Genomic DNA, 20,394 nt, shown 5'->3' on the forward strand with positions numbered 1-20,394 from the left:
GTGTATAACCCTCTCTCTCTCTCTATTCTTCAGGGTTTCCGTTACAAGATGCGCTCGGTGTATGCCCATTTCCCCATCAACGTTGTGATGCAGGAGAGTGGCGCTCTGGTGGAGATCAGGAACTTTCTGGGGGAGAAGTACATTCGCCGCGTCCGCATGAGACAGGGTGAGTCTGAGACGGGGGCAGGGCTGTGTTTGAGTCAGGGTTTTCCGTTAGCCGTTAATAATCGGCTTTTGACCATTTTTAAAATGAAAAGCCAGTAAATAGAACTGCCCCCCGGGCCAATTGTCTGGGAGAAGAGAGAAATCACATTGCAAAGTAATGCTTTTTAGCCTCTTGACTGATGGAAATAATTTGACTGGTCATGCTTATCGGTCTATAAGTTCATTTGCGTAATTTAGTGGAATTAAGCCTCTTGACTGATTGAAATAATTTGACTGGTCATGCTTATCGGTCTATAAGTTCATTTGCGTCATTTAGTGGAATTAAATTGGCGCGTGTGTTTTCTTCAGTCGTAATGTTTATCATACAGAGCCTTTGAGAGGAACATCTGTCAGACGGCGTGCGAGGCTCCTCAAACTGCTCTTTAGTTGCTGGTGGAGTGAAATCTGTAATCACGATCGTGCTCTGAAAGGCTGGTTACGGCACACATCAACTCCCATCAACTCCCAGACTCCCTAAACCCCGTGCCGATTTGCATAAGGCCCCAACGGATCCACAGACGACGCAATCTCAATCGCTCTCTCCGCACTGCCCTCACCCACCTAGATAAGAGGGAATACCTATGTGAGTGTTCTGTTCATTGACTACAGCTCAAGTGTTCAACACCCGTCGTCACCAAGCTTAGGACTCTGGGTCTGAACACCTCCCTGTGCAACAGGATCCTGGATTTCCTGACGGGCCGACCCCAGGTGGTGAGGGTAGGCTGACCCTCAACACGGGGGGGCCCCACAGGGTTGTGTGCTTAGCCCCCCCCTCCTGTACTCCCTGTTCACCCACAACTGCGTGGCCACGCACGACTCCCAACACCATCAAGTTTGCAGACGACACGATGGTGGTAGGACTCATCACCGGCGACGATGAGACAGCCTACAGGGAGGTCAGAGACCTGGCGGTGTGGTGCCGGGACAACAACCTCTCCCTCAACGTCATTAAGACCAAGGAGCTGATCCCGGACTGCAGGAAACTGGGCGAGCACGTCCGCATCGACTGGGCTGCAGTGTAGTGGGTCGAGAGCTTCAAGTTCCTCGGTGTCCAAAGACATAAAATGGTCCACTTGCGCGCCCGCAGTCGTGAAGAAGGCAAGACAGCGCCTCTTCCCCCTCAGGAAGTTGAAAAGGTTTGGCATGGGCCCTCAGATCCTCAAAAGTTCTACAGCTGCACCATCGAGAGCGTCATGACTAGCCGCATTACTGCCTGGTATGGCAACAGCACCGCCCTGGATCGCACGGCGCTACAGAGGGTGGTGCGGACAGCCCAGTACATCCCTCTGGGCAGAGCGCCCTGCCATCCGTGGTAGGAAGGCTCAGAAAATCGTTAGACTCCAACCACCCAAGCTATAGACTGTTCTCTCTGCTTCCGCATGGTAAGCGGTACCGGTGCATCAAGTCTGACACCAACAGGCTCCTGAACAGCTTCTATCCCCAAGCCATAAGACTGATAAATGACTAACAGAATGGCTCCAGGACTATCTGAGTTAACCCTAGTATTTTAGTTTTGCACTGCCTCCATGCACACTGACAGGGCTCTACACACGGACACATATAACATGCATACACATTTATACAGACTACACACACTCTCATACAATCATATACGCTGCTGCTACTCTGTTTATCATATATCCTGATGCCTAGTCACCTGACCCCTATACATATCTACCTCCATCACTACATCACAACACATATGCAGGGATACCTACCCCCTACCCCCTACCCCCTAGACCCTACCCCCTAGACCCTACCCCCTAGACCCTACCCCCTAGACCCTACCCCCTAGACCCTACCCCCTACCCCCTACCCCCTAGACCCTACCCCCTAGACCCTACCCCCTAGACCCTACCCCCTAGACCCTACCCCCTAGACCCTACCCCCAGACCCTACCCCCTAGACCCTACCCCCTAGACCCTACCCCCAGACCCTACCCCCTAGACCCTACCCCCTAGACCCTACACCCTAGTTCAGTAAAGGAATCGTCTGTAGAACCCCAGAGCTTGGCAATGCTCTGACTTCAGCCTGATTCCAATGCAGAGATGCCCGGCTGACGGTCTCCTCCTTACCATCCCTCGTCTCCTCCCTCCCTCAGGTGTGTCCTGCGCCGTGTCTGCAGCCCAGAAGGACGAGTTGATTCTGGAGGGGAACGATATTGAGCTGGTGTCTAACTCTGGTGAGGCTACACGCACTGCAGGGTCCATACATCGCTACACCACTCCTCAGGGTCCATACATCGCTACACCGCTCCTCAGGGTCCATACATCGCTCCACCGCTCCTCTGGGTCCATACATCGCTACACCACTCCTCAGGGTCCATCTACACCACTCCTCTGGGTCCATACATCGCTCCACCGCTCCTCAGGGTCCATACATCGCTACACCGCTCCTCAGGGTCCATACATCGCTCCACCACTCCTCAGGGTCCATACATCGCTCCACCGCTCCTCAGGGTCCATACATCGCTACACCACTCCTCTGGGTCCATACATCGCTACACCACTCCTCAGGGTCCATACATCGCTACACCACTCCTCTGGGTCCATACATCACTACACCACTCCTCAGGGTCCATACATCGCTCCTCTGGGTCCATACATCGCTACACCACTCCTCAGGGTCCATACATCGCTACACCACTCCTCAGGGTCCATACATCGCTACACGACTCCTCGGGGTCCATACATCGCTACACCACTCCTCAGGGTCCATACATCGCTACACCGCTCCTCAGGGTCCATACATCACTACACCACTCCTCAGGGTCCATACATCGCTACACCGCTCCTCAGGGTCCATACATCGCTACACCGCTCCTCAGGGTCCATACATCGCTACACCACTCCTCAGGGTCCATACATCACTACACCACTCCTCTTTTCATTGTTTCTCTCTGATCTCTCCATCATGTCACTGCACTGCTCTCCTTCACTCCAGGATCTAGGCACAACCTCAAGGTTGTAACTTCAATCCCCCGTGTCAACTGATTCCTCTCCTCGCCCAAGTGTGCATCGCAGGAACACAATTAGCTACGCGATATGGGTATCCTGCGTAGTTGAGTTCCCATTTCGGGGCTGCGCACGGTTATGTTCAGCGCCCCTCCCTGTGGATGAACGCGGTTATGTTCGGTAGCTTAGTGTTTAAGAGCGTTGTGCCAGTAACCGAAAGGTCGCTGGTTCTAATCCCCGAGCCGACTAGGTGAGAAAATCTGCCGATGTGCCCTTGAGCAAGGCACTTAACCCTAATTGCTCCTGTAAGTCGCTCTGGATAAGAGCGTCTGCTAAATGACGTAAATGTAATCACCTGGAGTAATGGAGTCAACAGACGGCCTGTGGGCCAAATGGCACCCTTCACTATATAGTGCACTACCCTATGAGCCATGGTCAAAAGTAGTGCACTATAAAGGGAACAGGGTGCCATTTGGGAGACTGGGAAGGACATGATAATACCTGGCTGACTGGTAATGCACCCTATACCCTGTAATGGCTGTCAGATCTACCCCCCCTATACCCTGTAATGTAGAGGACGGTTCTGCTGTCAGCCATTTGCCCACTACGTTTAGTGCTCCGGTTCATAGCAGTTGGTTTCCAAACATGCGTCAGTCTCTTAATCCCATCACACACCCCAGACACTATCCACCCCTAGACCTGTCCCTGTGTATTCCACCTAGAATGTACCCTCTGTCCTCTCCAGTCTGAGGACCTAGTGTGTGTTCTAGAATAGATCTGATATGCCTCTCTTCCCTTTGCTTCTCCCTCTACTTTACGTCTTACAACATCACCATGTGATTCTAGAATGTTTCCGACTGTGGTTCTAGAATGTTCCGACTGTGATTCTAGAATGTTGTGATTCTAAACTGTATGGTCTCTCCTCATACTATAACCAGACTGTCAATCCACAGTGGTAGTGATGCTGTCTGTCCCCTAACCTCCCTTCTCTCTTCCTCAACTCCTTTCCCTTTTCATTTCTCTCCTTCCCTCCTTTATATTCTGCTCCCTTCCTCAACCTCCTTTTTCAGCTCTCCTATCTCTTTCTCCTCCTCTCTCCCCCTCCTCTCTTTCTCCTCTTCTCTCCCTCTCCTTGTCCTCCTCTCCCTCTCCTCTCTTTCTCCCCTTCTCTCCCTCTCCTTGTCCTCCTCTCCCTCTCCTCTCCCTCTCCCCTTCTCTCCCTCTCCTTGTCCTCCTCTCCCTCTCCTAACTGCTTGCCTATATATTGACCTGTGCCCCTTGACCCCTGTGTGACCCTCCAAGCTGTGTCATGCTGCTCACCACCCCAGCCTCTCTCTCCTCTCTTCCAGCCGCTCTCATCCAGCAAGCCACCACAGTCAAAAACAAGGATATCAGAAAGTTCTTGGACGGTATCTATGTGTCTGAGAAGGGCACGGTCGTCCAGAAGGAGGATTAGAGGTTTGAATTAACTACCACCGAGTGTCTCTGTCAGTCTGTCGCTCAGCACAGTGCTATGACTCCCCCACGCCACCAGGGGGAGCCCCTCGTCTCTGTCCACCTTACGTCCGCTTTGTGTTTTTTGTTGCTACACTCTGGCTGTGGCCCAATAGCACCCTAATTCCCTATATAGTGCACTACTTTAGACCAGAACCCTATGGGGTTGGTAGTGTACTATGTAGGGATGAGGGTGCCATGAGGGTCGTTCGCTCTCTGTCGTTCACCGTGGGGGTGGGGGGGGAGTCCATGTTTTTCTCTTTCGTTCTCTTTCATAATTTCTCATCTCAAAGGGTTGTCTGTCTCCGTCCCTGATTCCAATTGTGCGAAGCAAGCTGGTTTTAGTCACAGCGTGGATCCCACATGGTCACCCTGTTCCCTATGTGGTGCACACCCACAGCCCCTTTGGTCAATACCAGAGCTCTGTATAGAGAGTAGGGTGGCATCTCCCTGTTAGCTAATAGAGAACCATTAACAGCCAGGTCATGTTTAGTATAGGGAGTAGGGTGGCATCTCCCTGTTAGCTAATAGGGAACCATTAACAGCCAGGTCATGTTTAGTATAGGGAGTAGGGTGGCATCTCCCTGTTAGCTAATAGGGAACCATTAACAGCCAGGTCATGTTTAGTATAGGGAGTAGGGTGGCATCTCCCTGTTAGCTAATAGGGAACCATTAACAGCCAGGTCATGTTTAGTATAGGGAGTAGGGTGGCATCTCCCTGTTAGCTAATAGGGAACCATTAACAGCCAGGTCATGTTTAGTATAGGGAGTAGGGTGGCATCTCCCTGTTAGCTAATAGAGAACCATTAACAGCCAGGTCATGTTTAGTATAGGGAGTAGGGTGGCATCTCCCTGTTAGCTAATAGGGAACCATTAACAGCCAGGTCATGTTTAGTATAGGGAGTAGGGTGGCATCTCCCTGTTAGCTAATAGAGAACCATTAACAGCCAGGTCATGTTTAGTATATGGAGTAGGGTGGCATCTCCCTGTTAGCTAATAGGGAACCATTAACAGCCAGGTCATGTTTAGTATAGGGAGTAGGGGTGGCATCTCCCTGTTAGCTAATAGGGAACCATTAACAGCCAGGTCATGTTTAGTATAGGGAGTAGGGTGGCATCTCCCTGTTAGCTAATAGAGAACCATTAACAGCCAGGTCATGTTTAGTATAGGGTGTAGGGTGGCATCTCCCTGTTAGCTAATAGGGAACCATTAACAGCCAGGTCATGTTTAGTATAGGGAGTAGGGTGGCATCTCCCTGTTAGCTAATAGGGAACCATTAACAGCCAGGTCATGTTTAGTATAGGGAGTAGGGTGGCATCTCCCTGTTAGCTAATAGAGAACCATTAACAGCCAGGTCATGTTTAGTATAGGGAGTAGGGTGGCATCTCCCTGTTAGCTAATAGAGAACCATTAACATCCAGGTCATGTTTAGTATAGGGAGTAGGGTGGCATCTCCCTGTTAGCTAATAGGGAACCATTAACAGCCAGGTCATGTTTAGTATAGGGAGTAGGGTGGCATCTCCCTGTTAGCTAATAGGGAACCATTAACAGCCAGGTCATGTTTAGTATAGGGAGTAGGGTGGCATCTCCCTGTTAGCTAATAGGGAACCATTAACAGCCAGGTCATGTTTAGTATAGGGAGTAGGGTGGCATCTCCCTGTTAGCTAATAGGGAACCATTAACAGCCAGGTCATGTTTAGTATAGGGAGTAGGGTGGCATCTCCCTGTTAGCTAATAGAGAACCATTAACAGCCAGGTCATGTTTAGTATAGGGAGTAGGGTGGCATCTCCCTGTTAGCTAATAGGGAACCATTAACAGCCAGGTCATGTTTAGTATAGGGAGTAGGGGGGCATCTCCCTGTTAGCTAATAGGGAACCATTAACAGCCAGGTCATGTTTAGTATAGGGAGTAGGGTGGCATCTCCCTGTTAGCTAATAGAGAACCATTAACAGCCAGGTCATGTTTAGTATAGGGAGTAGGGTGGCATCTCCCTGTTAGCTAATAGGGAACCATTAACAGCCAGGTCATGTTTAGTATAGGGAGTAGGGTGGCATCTCCCTGTTAGCTAATAGGGAACCATTAACAGCCAGGTCATGTTTAGTATAGGGAGTAGGGTGGCATCTCCCTGTTAGCTAATAGGGAACCATTAACAGCCAGGTCATGTTTAGTATAGGGAGTAGGGTGGCATCTCCCTGTTAGCTAATAGAGAAGCATTAACAGCCAGGTCATGTTTAGTATAGGGAGTAGGGTGGCATCTCCCTGTTAGCTAATAGGGAACCATTAACAGCCAGGTCATGTTTAGTATAGGGAGTAGGGTGGCATCTCCCTGTTAGCTAATAGGGAACCATTAACAGCCAGGTCATGTTTAGTATAGGGAGTAGGGTGGCATCTCCCTGTTAGCTAATAGGGAACCATTAACAGCCAGGTCATGTTTAGTATAGGGAGTAGGGTGGCATCTCCCTGTTAGCTAATAGGGAACCATTAACAGCCAGGTCATGTTTAGTATAGGGAGTAGGGTGGCATCTCCCTGTTAGCTAATAGGGAACCATTAACAGCCAGGTCATGTTTAGTATAGGGAGTAGGGTGGCATCTCCCTGTTAGCTAATAGGGAACCATTAACAGCCAGGTCATGTTTAGTATAGGGAGTAGGGTGGCATCTCCCTGTTAGCTAATAGGGAACCATTAACAGCCAGGTCATGTTTAGTATAGGGAGTAGGGTGGCATCTCCCTGTTAGCTAATAGGGAACCATTAACAGCCAGGTCATGTTTAGTATAGGGAGTAGGGTGGCATCTCCCTGTTAGCTAATAGGGAACCATTAACAGCCAGGTCATGTTTAGTATAGGGAGTAGGGTGGCATCGTCCTGTTAGCTAATAGGGAACCATTAACAGCCAGGTCATGTTTAGTATAGGGAGTAGGGGTGGCATCTCCCTGTTAGCTAATAGAGAACCATTAACAGCCAGGTCATGTTTAGTATAGGGAGTAGGGTGGCATCTCCCTGTTAGCTAATAGAGAACCATTAACAGCCAGGTCATGTTTAGTATAGGGAGTAGGGTGGCATCTCCCTGTTAGCTAATAGGGAACCATTAACAGCCAGGTCATGTTTAGTATAGGGAGTAGGGTGGCATCTCCCTGTTAGCTAATAGGGAACCATTAACAGCCAGGTCATGTTTAGTATAGGGAGTAGGGTGGCATCTCCCTGTTAGCTAATAGGGAACCATTAACAGCCAGGTCATGTTTAGTATAGAGAGTAGGGTGGCATCTCCCTGTTAGCTAATAGGGAACCATTAACAGCCAGGTCATGTTTAGTATAGAGAGTAGGGTGGCATCTCCCCGTTAGCTAATAGACAACCATTAACAGCCAGGTCATGTTTAGTATAGAGAGTAGGGTGGCATCTCCCTGTTAGCTAATAGGGAACCATTAACAGCCAGGTCATGTTTAGTATAGAGAGTAGGGTGGCATCTCCCTGTTAGCTAATAGACAACCATTAACAGCCAGGTCATGTTTAGTATAGAGAGTAGGGTGGGAGCTCCCTGTTAGCTAATAGACAACCATTAACAGCCAGGTCATGTTTAGTATAGGGAGTAGGGTGGCATCTCCCTGTTAGCTAATAGGGAACCATTAACAGCCAGGTCATGTTTAGTATAGGGAGTAGGGTGGGAGCTCCCTGTTAGCTAATAGGGAACCATTAACAGCCAGGTCATGTTTAGTATAGGGAGTAGGGTGGCATCTCCCTGTTAGCTAATAGGGAACCATTAACAGCCAGGTCATGTTTAGTATAGGGAGTAGGGTGGCATCTCCCTGTTAGCTAATAGAGAACCATTAACAGCCAGGTCATGTTTAGTATAGGGAGTAGGGTGGCATCTCCCTGTTAGCTAATAGGGAACCATTAACAGCCAGGTCATGTTTAGTATAGGGAGTAGGGTGGCATCTCCCTGTTAGCTAATAGAGAACCATTAACAGCCAGGTCATGTTTAGTATATGGAGTAGGGTGGCATCTCCCTGTTAGCTAATAGGGAACCATTAACAGCCAGGTCATGTTTAGTATAGGGAGTAGGGGTGGCATCTCCCTGTTAGCTAATAGGGAACCATTAACAGCCAGGTCATGTTTAGTATAGGGAGTAGGGTGGCATCTCCCTGTTAGCTAATAGAGAACCATTAACAGCCAGGTCATGTTTAGTATAGGGAGTAGGGTGGCATCTCCCTGTTAGCTAATAGGGAACCATTAACAGCCAGGTCATGTTTAGTATAGGGAGTAGGGTGGCATCTCCCTGTTAGCTAATAGGGAACCATTAACAGCCAGGTCATGTTTAGTATAGGGAGTAGGGTGGCATCTCCCTGTTAGCTAATAGAGAACCATTAACAGCCAGGTCATGTTTAGTATAGGGAGTAGGGTGGCATCTCCCTGTTAGCTAATAGAGAACCATTAACAGCCAGGTCATGTTTAGTATAGGGAGTAGGGTGGCATCTCCCTGTTAGCTAATAGAGAACCATTAACAGCCAGGTCATGTTTAGTATAGGGAGTAGGGTGGCATCTCCCTGTTAGCTAATAGAGAACCATTAACAGCCAGGTCATGTTTAGTATAGGGAGTAGGGTGGCATCTCCCTGTTAGCTAATAGAGAACCATTAACAGCCAGGTCATGTTTAGTATAGGGAGTAGGGTGGCATCTCCCTGTTAGCTAATAGGGAACCATTAACAGCCAGGTCATGTTTAGTATAGGGAGTAGGGTGGCATCTCCCTGTTAGCTAATAGAGAACCATTAACAGCCAGGTCATGTTTAGTATAGGGTGTAGGGTGGCATCTCCCTGTTAGCTAATAGGGAACCATTAACAGCCAGGTCATGTTTAGTATAGGGAGTAGGGTGGCATCTCCCTGTTAGCTAATAGGGAACCATTAACAGCCAGGTCATGTTTAGTATAGGGAGTAGGGTGGCATCTCCCTGTTAGCTAATAGAGAACCATTAACAGCCAGGTCATGTTTAGTATAGGGAGTAGGGTGGCATCTCCCTGTTAGCTAATAGAGAACCATTAACATCCAGGTCATGTTTAGTATAGGGAGTAGGGTGGCATCTCCCTGTTAGCTAATAGGGAACCATTAACAGCCAGGTCATGTTTAGTATAGGGAGTAGGGTGGCATCTCCCTGTTAGCTAATAGGGAACCATTAACAGCCAGGTCATGTTTAGTATAGGGAGTAGGGTGGCATCTCCCTGTTAGCTAATAGGGAACCATTAACAGCCAGGTCATGTTTAGTATAGGGAGTAGGGTGGCATCTCCCTGTTAGCTAATAGGGAACCATTAACAGCCAGGTCATGTTTAGTATAGGGAGTAGGGTGGCATCTCCCTGTTAGCTAATAGAGAACCATTAACAGCCAGGTCATGTTTAGTATAGGGAGTAGGGTGGCATCTCCCTGTTAGCTAATAGGGAACCATTAACAGCCAGGTCATGTTTAGTATAGGGAGTAGGGGGGCATCTCCCTGTTAGCTAATAGGGAACCATTAACAGCCAGGTCATGTTTAGTATAGGGAGTAGGGTGGCATCGTCCTGTTAGCTAATAGGGAACCATTAACAGCCAGGTCATGTTTAGTATAGGGAGTAGGGGTGGCATCTCCCTGTTAGCTAATAGAGAACCATTAACAGCCAGGTCATGTTTAGTATAGGGAGTAGGGTGGCATCTCCCTGTTAGCTAATAGAGAACCATTAACAGCCAGGTCATGTTTAGTATAGGGAGTAGGGTGGCATCTCCCTGTTAGCTAATAGGGAACCATTAACAGCCAGGTCATGTTTAGTATAGGGAGTAGGGTGGCATCTCCCTGTTAGCTAATAGGGAACCATTAACAGCCAGGTCATGTTTAGTATAGGGAGTAGGGTGGCATCTCCCTGTTAGCTAATAGGGAACCATTAACAGCCAGGTCATGTTTAGTATAGAGAGTAGGGTGGCATCTCCCTGTTAGCTAATAGGGAACCATTAACAGCCAGGTCATGTTTAGTATAGAGAGTAGGGTGGCATCTCCCCGTTAGCTAATAGACAACCATTAACAGCCAGGTCATGTTTAGTATAGAGAGTAGGGTGGCATCTCCCTGTTAGCTAATAGGGAACCATTAACAGCCAGGTCATGTTTAGTATAGAGAGTAGGGTGGCATCTCCCTGTTAGCTAATAGACAACCATTAACAGCCAGGTCATGTTTAGTATAGAGAGTAGGGTGGGAGCTCCCTGTTAGCTAATAGACAACCATTAACAGCCAGGTCATGTTTAGTATAGGGAGTAGGGTGGCATCTCCCTGTTAGCTAATAGGGAACCATTAACAGCCAGGTCATGTTTAGTATAGGGAGTAGGGTGGGAGCTCCCTGTTAGCTAATAGGGAACCATTAACAGCCAGGTCATGTTTAGTATAGGGAGTAGGGTGGCATCTCCCTGTTAGCTAATAGGGAACCATTAACAGCCAGGTCATGTTTAGTATAGAGAGTAGGGTGGCATCTCCCTGTTAGCTAATAGGGAACCATTAACAGCCAGGTCATGTTTAGCATCTTGATGTACACCCCCCCAATGTCAATCAATGCATGTTTTAATGTTGCACTTTTAAAACCTTTTTTAAATTTATTTTTTATGCTAGAATCTTTAACACGGAATGCATGCAAAGCTTTAACCGACTTAGAGAAATTATAACCCTGTAACCTACGTTATGGTGCACTTAATGGAGGTTATGGAGGTACATATTACAGCCCTTTAGTTTGAACTTGTTCTCTCTCTCCTTGTTCGTTCTCTCTCTCCTTGTTCTCTCTCTCTCTCCTTGTTCTCTCTCTGTCTCTCTCTCTCTCTGTGTCTCTCTCTGTCTCTCTCTCTCTCTCTGTGTCTCTCTCTCTCTGTGTCTGTCTCTCTCTCTGTCTCTCTCTCTGTCTCTCTCTCTGTCTCTCTCTGTCTCTCTGTCTCTCTCTCTCTCCTCTTGTCTCTCTCTCTCTCCTCTTGTCTCTGTCTCTCTCTCTCTGTCTCTCTCTCTCTGTCTCTCTCTCTCTCTCTCTGTCTCTCTCTCTCTCTCCTCTTGTCTCTCTCTCTCTCCTCTTGTTCTCTCTCTCTCTCCCTCCATCCCTCTCTTCCAGCTGCTCTGATCCAACAAGCCACCACGGTCAAGAAGAAGGACATCAGGAAGTTCCTGGATGGGATCTACGTCAGTGAGAAGACCACTGTGGTGGAACAGACGGACGAATAACTAAGGCAGATCATCTACATCTCTGGAACTCACTATTGACCAATAAAAATCCCTCCCCTTTTTCAATGACACTCACATCCTGTCTCTGTGGTTCTTATGGGATGGTTCATGTAGTTTTAATAACCAAGCTGGTATCAACTATTAAAAAAAAATCGATACAATTATTTGAAACAAATTTAATTTGGCCTTTTACTTCTATAGCCCATAGAAACACGTTGAATAACACAAACGGCATTCTGTATTTTTTTGGGGGGGAATAAGATTGTCTGCCCTATATCTAGAAGAAATAAGCAGGCTCTGGATATACTTTTTTTAATTACACATTTAACCCCTTTTTTGGGGTGGGGGGGGGATACCGGGTTACTTTCAGACAAGTCCCCACCATCTAGAACGTTCAAAGGCGGATGCGGTTGATTGAGATGCAGCCCATACAGAAAGGGTGAGACCGAGTCTGCGTCTCTCACATGGATAGGCAGACCATTCCATTAAAAATGGCGCTCTTTTATTTTTTTTATTTCACCTTTATTTAACCAGGTAAACCAGTTGAGAACAAGTTCTCATTTACAACTGCGACCTGGCCAAGATAAAGCAAAGCAGTGCGATAAAAACAACAACACAGAGTTACATATGGGGTAAAACAAAAATAAAAATAAAATACAACAGAAATACAATTCATATACAGTGTGCAAATTTAGCAAGTTATGGAGGTAAGGCAATAAAATAGGCTATAGTGCAAAATAATTACAATTTAGTATTAACACTGGAATGATGTGCAAGAGATGATGTGCAAATAGAGATACTGGGGTACAGATGAGCAAAATAAATAACAATATAGGGATGAGGTAGTTGGGCGGGCTAATTTCAGATGGGCTGTGTACAGGTGCAGTGATCGGTAAGGTGCTCTGACAACTGATGCTTAAAGTTAGTGAGGGAGATAAGTGTCTCCAGCTTCAGAGATTCTGCTCTATAGGAGAAAGCCCTGCCTCCAGCTGTTCGCTTAGTAATTCTAGGGGCCAATAAGGAGGCCTGCGTCTTGTGACCTGTAGCGTTCGTGTAGGTATGTACGGCAGGACCGAATCGGAGAGATGGGTAGGAGCAAGCCCATGTAACGCTTGCATGCAAGTGGAGATGTTGTTTCCTACCTTCACCACCAGGGGGGGTGGCCCGTCAGGAAGTCCAGGACCCAGTTGCACAGGGCGGGGTTCAGACCCAGGGCCTTCGAGCTTGATGATGAGCTTGGAGGATACTATGGTGTTGAATGCTGAGCTATAGATAATGAACGGCATTCTTACATAGGTATTCCTCTTGTCAACCAATCATGTCAATGCGGAACTTTACAGCGCTATAAGGAGCCCTCCACATTGTTATAAGATTTGGGAGGCACACAGCGATGCAATATGGAGCTCGATTTGGACTCCGCAAGCCTCCAGAAGCTCCGCAATTGCGTCACACCCTCCGGACCACATTTCGGATCAAGCATTAATTGGCTTTACTCTACCAGGTCCGGAGCCTGCTGGTTTTCTGTTCTACCTGATAATGAATTGCACACACCTGGTGTCCCAGGTCTAAATCAGTACCTTATTAAAGGGGAACAATGACAAAAAAAAAGCAGTGGAACTGGCTTTGAGGTTCAGAGTTGAGTTTCAGGGGTATAGCGAGTCAGTTGTGGTTTCATCTCGCTGTGATATTCTCAGCTGGATTTAGAGCTTTCAACATTAAAAAAAATACTAAGTAATTTCATAGAATTGAAACAAGCATTTTCTCTTGGTCACAGACGGACAAATTGACTTTGTGCTTAAAGCTGAAATTGTAACGAGTCTGCACGCAATTTGAATGGTGTCTGCGCCACTCAGTGGACTTTTAGGAGAAAAGTCTGTCGTCAGTTATTTAAAATGGTACTAATATTGTACTAAACCCCTTGAATCAGTTTCCGCGGCAACCTTGGAAGTCTAATTAGCATAAAGACATCTCCATAGAAACCGGTCTGTTTAATAAGCTAGAGATATCTACACGGGCGGCGTCTCAATCTACCGATATGAAAATGTATGCACTCACTAACTGTAAATCGCTCTGGATAAGAGCGTCTGCTAAATGACTAAAATGTAAAAATGTCCAGATGGGATAGTGCAGTGTGATGGCGATTGCATCGTCTGTGGATCTATTGGGGCGGTAAGCAAATTGAAGTGGGTCTAGGGTGACAGGCAAGGTAGAGGTGATATTATCCTTGACTAGTCTCTCAAAGCACTTCATGACAGAGATGAGTGCTACAGGGCGATAGTCATTTAGTTCAGTTACCTTTGCTTTCTTGGGTATAGGAACATAAAGATAGCATGCATTGGCCGGGAATCGAACCCGGGCCTCCCGCGAGTCCTTACGAATTAGAAGCTGTTGTGTGTCTGACGTAGCTAAAACCGCTAATGTAACAAAACGTAAAATGCTCGGATCAAATGCTGAAATGTAAAAGAAATTCACGAATCAGAAAAAGTAAATAAGGCTCAGATGAGTTGTTCCCGGGTGTTTGTTGTGGTTCGTTGTAATTCGGCTATTATCTTCGCCACCTCTTGCGTAAAACCTGCCACAGCGCCTCGGAGGGCATACGTGGCCATACATATATTGCATCCGTAGTGGTTTAGCACTACCATAGGGAATGAATGGGAAACGCTTTAGGGCACTTTAGCTAAAGAATCCTCAAACGGGAGGCCCGGGTTCGATTCCCGGCCAATGCATGCTATCTTTATGTTCCTATACCCAAAAAAGCAAAGGTAACTGAACTAAATGACTATCGCCACACCATAACACCTCCTCCTCCGTGCTTTACGGTGGGAACTACACATGCGGAGATCATCCGTTTACCCACACTGCGTCTCACAAAGACAAGGCGGTTGGAACCAAAAATCTCAAATTTGGACTCCAGACCAAAGGACACATTTCCACCAGTCTAATGTCCATTGCTTGTGTTTCTGGCCCAAGCCGGTCTTGGTTTTTATCAAAGCATTGGTGGTTCAGTGGTAGAATTCTCGCCTGCCACGCGGGGGCCAGTCGCGTATAGCTGTAACAGCCGTTTTGTCGAAACAGCGCCACTGAATCAGTGTGTGGCCGAAAATATATTACATCCGTAGTGGTTTAGGACTACCATAGAGAATGAATGGGAAACGCTTTAGGGCTCTTTTTACGCGGGAGGCCCGGGTTCGATTCCCGGCCAATGCATGAATTCTTTTTATTGCTGTACCCAAGAAAGCAAAGGTAACTGAACTAAATGACTATCGCCACACCATAACACCTCCTCCTCCGTTCTTTACGGTGGGAACTACACATGCGGAGATCATCCACACTGCGTCTCACAAAGACACGGCGGTTGGAACCAAAAATCTCAAATTTGGACTCCAGACCAAAGGACACATTTTCACCAGTCTAATGTCCATTGCTTGTGTTTCTGGCCCAAGCCGGTCTTGGTTTTTATCAAAGCATTGGTGGTTCAGTGGTAGAATTCTCGCCTGCCACGCGGGGGCCAGTCGCGTATAGCTGTAACAGCCGTTTTGTCGAAACAGCGCCACTGAATCAGTGTGTGGCCGAAAATATATTACATCCGTAGTGGTTTAGGACTACCATAGAGAATGAATGGGAAACGCTTTAGGGCTCTTTTTACGCGGGAGGCCCGGGTTCGATTCCCGGCCAATGCATGAATTCTTTTTATTGCTGTACCCAAGAAAGCAAAGGTAACTGAACTAAATGACTATCGCCACACCATAACACCTCCTCCTCCGTTCTTTACGGTGGGAACTACACATGCGGAGATCATCCACACTGCGTCTCACAAAGACACGGCGGTTGGAACCAAAAATCTCAAATTTGGACTCCAGACCAAAGGACACATTTTCACCAGTCTAATGTCCATTGCTTGTGTTTCTGGCCCAAGCCGGTCTTGGTTTTTATCAAAGCATTGGTGGTTCAGTGGTAGAATTCTCGCCTGCCACGCGGGGGCCAGTCGCGTATAGCTGTAACAGCCGTTTTGTCGAAACAGCGCCACTGAATCAGTGTGTGGCCGAAAATATATTACATCCGTAGTGGTTTAGGACTACCATAGAGAATGAATGGGAAACGCTTTAGGGCTCTTTTTACGCGGGAGGCCCGGGTTCGATTCCCGGCCAATGCATGAATTCTTTTTATTGCTGTACCCAAGAAAGCAAAGGTAACTGAACTAAATGACTATCGCCACACCATAACACCTCCTCCTCCGTTCTTTACGGTGGGAACTACACATGCGGAGATCATCCACACTGCGTCTCACAAAGACACGGCGGTTGGAACCAAAAATCTCAAATTTGGACTCCAGACCAAAGGACACATTTCCACCAGTCTAATGTCCATTGCTTGTGTTTCTGGCCCAAGCCGGTCTTGGTTTTTATCAAAGCATTGGTGGTTCAGTGGTAGAATTCTCGCCTGCCACGCGGGGGCCAGTCGCGTATAGCTGTAACAGCCGTTTTGTCGAAACAGCGCCACTGAATCAGTGTGTGGCCGAAAATATATTACATCCGTAGTGGTTTAGGACTACCATAGAGAATGAATGGGAAACGCTTTAGGGCTCTTTTTACGCGGGAGGCCCGGGTTCGATTCCCGGCCAATGCATGAATTCTTTTTATTGCTGTACCCAAGAAAGCAAAGGTAACTGAACTAAATGACTATCGCCACACCATAACACCTCCTCCTCCGTTCTTTACGGTGGGAACTACACATGCGGAGATCATCCACACTGCGTCTCACAAAGACACGGCGGTTGGAACCAAAAATCTCAAATTTGGACTCCAGACCAAAGGACACATTTCCACCAGTCTAATGTCCATTGCTTGTGTTTCTGGCCCAAGCCGGTCTTGGTTTTTATCAAAGCATTGGTGGTTCAGTGGTAGAATTCTCGCCTGCCACGCGGGGGCCAGTCGCGTATAGCTGTAACAGCCGTTTTGTCGAAACAGCGCCACTGAATCAGTGTGTGGCCGAAAATATATTACATCCGTAGTGGTTTAGGACTACCATAGAGAATGAATGGGAAACGCTTTAGGGCTCTTTTTACGCGGGAGGCCCGGGTTGGCCAGTCGCGTATAGCTGTAACAGCCGTTTTGTCGAAACAGCGCCACTGAATCAGTGTGTGGCCGAAAATATATTACATCCGTAGTGGTTTAGGACTACCATAGAGAATGAATGGGAAACGCTTTAGGGCTCTTTTTACGCGGGAGGCCCGGGTTCGATTCCCGGCCAATGCATGAATTCTTTTTATTGCTGTACCCAAGAAAGCAAAGGTAACTGAACTAAATGACTATCGCCACACCATAACACCTCCTCCTCCGTTCTTTACGGTGGGAACTACACATGCGGAGATCATCCACACTGCGTCTCACAAAGACACGGCGGTTGGAACCAAAAATCTCAAATTTGGACTCCAGACCAAAGGACACATTTCCACCAGTCTAATGTCCATTGCTTGTGTTTCTGGCCCAAGCCGGTCTTGGTTTTTATCAAAGCATTGGTGGTTCAGTGGTAGAATTCTCGCCTGCCACGCGGGGGCCAGTCGCGTATAGCTGTAACAGCCGTTTTGTCGAAACAGCGCCACTGAATCAGTGTGTGGCCGAAAATATATTACATCCGTAGTGGTTTAGGACTACCATAGAGAATGAATGGGAAACGCTTTAGGGCTCTTTTTACGCGGGAGGCCCGGGTTCGATTCCCGGCCAATGCATGAATTATTTTTATTGCTGTACCCAAGAAAGCAAAGGTAACTGAACTAAATGACTATCGCCACACCATAACACCTCCTCCTCCGTTCTTTACGGTGGGAACTACACATGCGGAGATCATCCACACTGCGTCTCACAAAGACACGGCGGTTGGAACCAAAAATCTCAAATTTGGACTCCAGACCAAAGGACACATTTTCACCAGTCTAATGTCCATTGCTTGTGTTTCTGGCCCAAGCCGGTCTTGGTTTTTATCAAAGCATTGGTGGTTCAGTGGTAGAATTCTCGCCTGCCACGCGGGAGGCCCGGGTTCGATTCCCGGCCAATGCATGCTATCTTTATGTTCCTATACCCAAAAAAGCAAAGGTAACTGAACTAAATGACTATCGCCACACTATAACACCTCCTCCTCCGTGCTTTACGGTGGGAACTACACATGCGGAGATCATCCGTTTACCCACACTGCGTCTCACAAAGACAAGGCGGTTGGAACCAAAAATCTCAAATTTGGACTCCAGACCAAAGGACAAATTTCCACCAGTCTAATGTCCATTGCTTGTGTTTCTGAGCCCAAGCCGGTCTCATCTCTTTATCAAAGCATTGGTGGTTCAGTGGTAGAATTCTCGCCTGCCACGCGGGAGGCCCGGGTTCGATTCCCGGCCAATGCATGAATTCTTTTTATTGCTGTACCCAAGAAAGCAAAGGTAACTGAACTAAATGACTATCGCCACACCATAACACCTCCTCCTCCGTGCTTTACGGTGGGAACTACACATGCGGAGATCATCCGTTTACCCACACTGCGTCTCACAAAGACAAGGCGGTTGGAACCAAAAATCTCAAATTTGGACTCCAGACCAAAGGACACATTTCCACCAGTCTAATGTCCATTGCTTGTGTTTCTGGCCCAAGCCGGTCTTGGTTTTTATCAAAGCATTGGTGGTTCAGTGGTAGAATTCTCGCCTGCCACGCGGGGGCCAGTCGCGTATAGCTGTAACAGCCGTTTTGTCGAAACAGCGCCACTGAATCAGTGTGTGGCCGAAAATATATTACATCCGTAGTGGTTTAGGACTACCATAGAGAATGAATGGGAAACGCTTTAGGGCTCTTTTTACGCGGGAGGCCCGGGTTCGATTCCCGGCCAATGCATGAATTCTTTTTATTGCTGTACCCAAGAAAGCAAAGGTAACTGAACTAAATGACTATCGCCACACCATAACACCTCCTCCTCCGTTCTTTACGGTGGGAACTACACATGCGGAGATCATCCACACTGCGTCTCACAAAGACACGGCGGTTGGAACCAAAAATCTCAAATTTGGACTCCAGACCAAAGGACACATTTCCACCAGTCTAATGTCCATTGCTTGTGTTTCTGGCCCAAGCCGGTCTTGGTTTTTATCAAAGCATTGGTGGTTCAGTGGTAGAATTCTCGCCTGCCACGCGGGGGCCAGTCGCGTATAGCTGTAACAGCCGTTTTGTCGAAACAGCGCCACTGAATCAGTGTGTGGCCGAAAATATATTACATCCGTAGTGGTTTAGGACTACCATAGAGAATGAATGGGAAACGCTTTAGGGCTCTTTTTACGCGGGAGGCCCGGGTTCGATTCCCGGCCAATGCATGAATTATTTTTATTGCTGTACCCAAGAAAGCAAAGGTAACTGAACTAAATGACTATCGCCACACCATAACACCTCCTCCTCCGTTCTTTACGGTGGGAACTACACATGCGGAGATCATCCACACTGCGTCTCACAAAGACACGGCGGTTGGAACCAAAAATCTCAAATTTGGACTCCAGACCAAAGGACACATTTCCACCAGTCTAATGTCCATTGCTTGTGTTTCTGGCCCAAGCCGGTCTTGGTTTTTATCAAAGCATTGGTGGTTCAGTGGTAGAATTCTCGCCTGCCACGCGGGGGCCAGTCGCGTATAGCTGTAACAGCCGTTTTGTCGAAACAGCGCCACTGAATCAGTGTGTGGCCGAAAATATATTACATCCGTAGTGGTTTAGGACTACCATAGAGAATGAATGGGAAACGCTTTAGGGCTCTTTTTACGCGGGAGGCCCGGGTTCGATTCCCGGCCAATGCATGAATTCTTTTTATTGCTGTACCCAAGAAAGCAAAGGTAACTGAACTAAATGACTATCGCCACACCATAACACCTCCTCCTCCGTTCTTTACGGTGGGAACTACACATGCGGAGATCATCCACACTGCGTCTCACAAAGACACGGCGGTTGGAACCAAAAATCTCAAATTTGGACTCCAGACCAAAGGACACATTTTCACCAGTCTAATGTCCATTGCTTGTGTTTCTGGCCCAAGCCGGTCTTGGTTTTTATCAAAGCATTGGTGGTTCAGTGGTAGAATTCTCGCCTGCCACGCGGGGGCCAGTCGCGTATAGCTGTAACAGCCGTTTTGTCGAAACAGCGCCACTGAATCAGTGTGTGGCCGAAAATATATTACATCCGTAGTGGTTTAGGACTACCATAGAGAATGAATGGGAAACGCTTTAGGGCTCTTTTTACGCGGGAGGCCCGGGTTCGATTCCCGGCCAATGCATGAATTCTTTTTATTGCTGTACCCAAGAAAGCAAAGGTAACTGAACTAAATGACTATCGCCACACCATAACACCTCCTCCTCCGTTCTTTACGGTGGGAACTACACATGCGGAGATCATCCACACTGCGTCTCACAAAGACACGGCGGTTGGAACCAAAAATCTCAAATTTGGACTCCAGACCAAAGGACACATTTCCACCAGTCTAATGTCCATTGCTTGTGTTTCTGGCCCAAGCC

At 47.7% G+C, this 20,394-nt stretch overlaps 1 protein-coding gene across 1 annotated transcript; it reads left to right on the forward strand.

Moving 5' to 3' along the window:
• The first annotated feature begins 33 nt into the window (after window positions 1-33).
• Window positions 34-11,937, forward strand: LOC311122975 (large ribosomal subunit protein uL6-like). The gene is made up of 4 exons (XM_084197268.1): window positions 34-166; window positions 2,306-2,386; window positions 4,508-4,616; window positions 11,753-11,937. Exons 1-3 carry the CDS (start codon window positions 49-51, stop codon window positions 4,612-4,614), a joined length of 306 nt encoding a protein of 101 aa, XP_084053394.1. The 5' UTR covers window positions 34-48; the 3' UTR covers window positions 4,615-4,616; window positions 11,753-11,937.
• The last annotated feature ends 8,457 nt before the right edge of the window (window positions 11,938-20,394 follow it).

This window comes from Coregonus lavaretus (genome assembly GCF_964263955.1).
Source record: "Coregonus lavaretus genome assembly, contig: HAP1_SCAFFOLD_4612, whole genome shotgun sequence".
In the NCBI taxonomy this organism is placed as follows: domain Eukaryota; kingdom Metazoa; phylum Chordata; class Actinopteri; order Salmoniformes; family Salmonidae; genus Coregonus; species Coregonus lavaretus.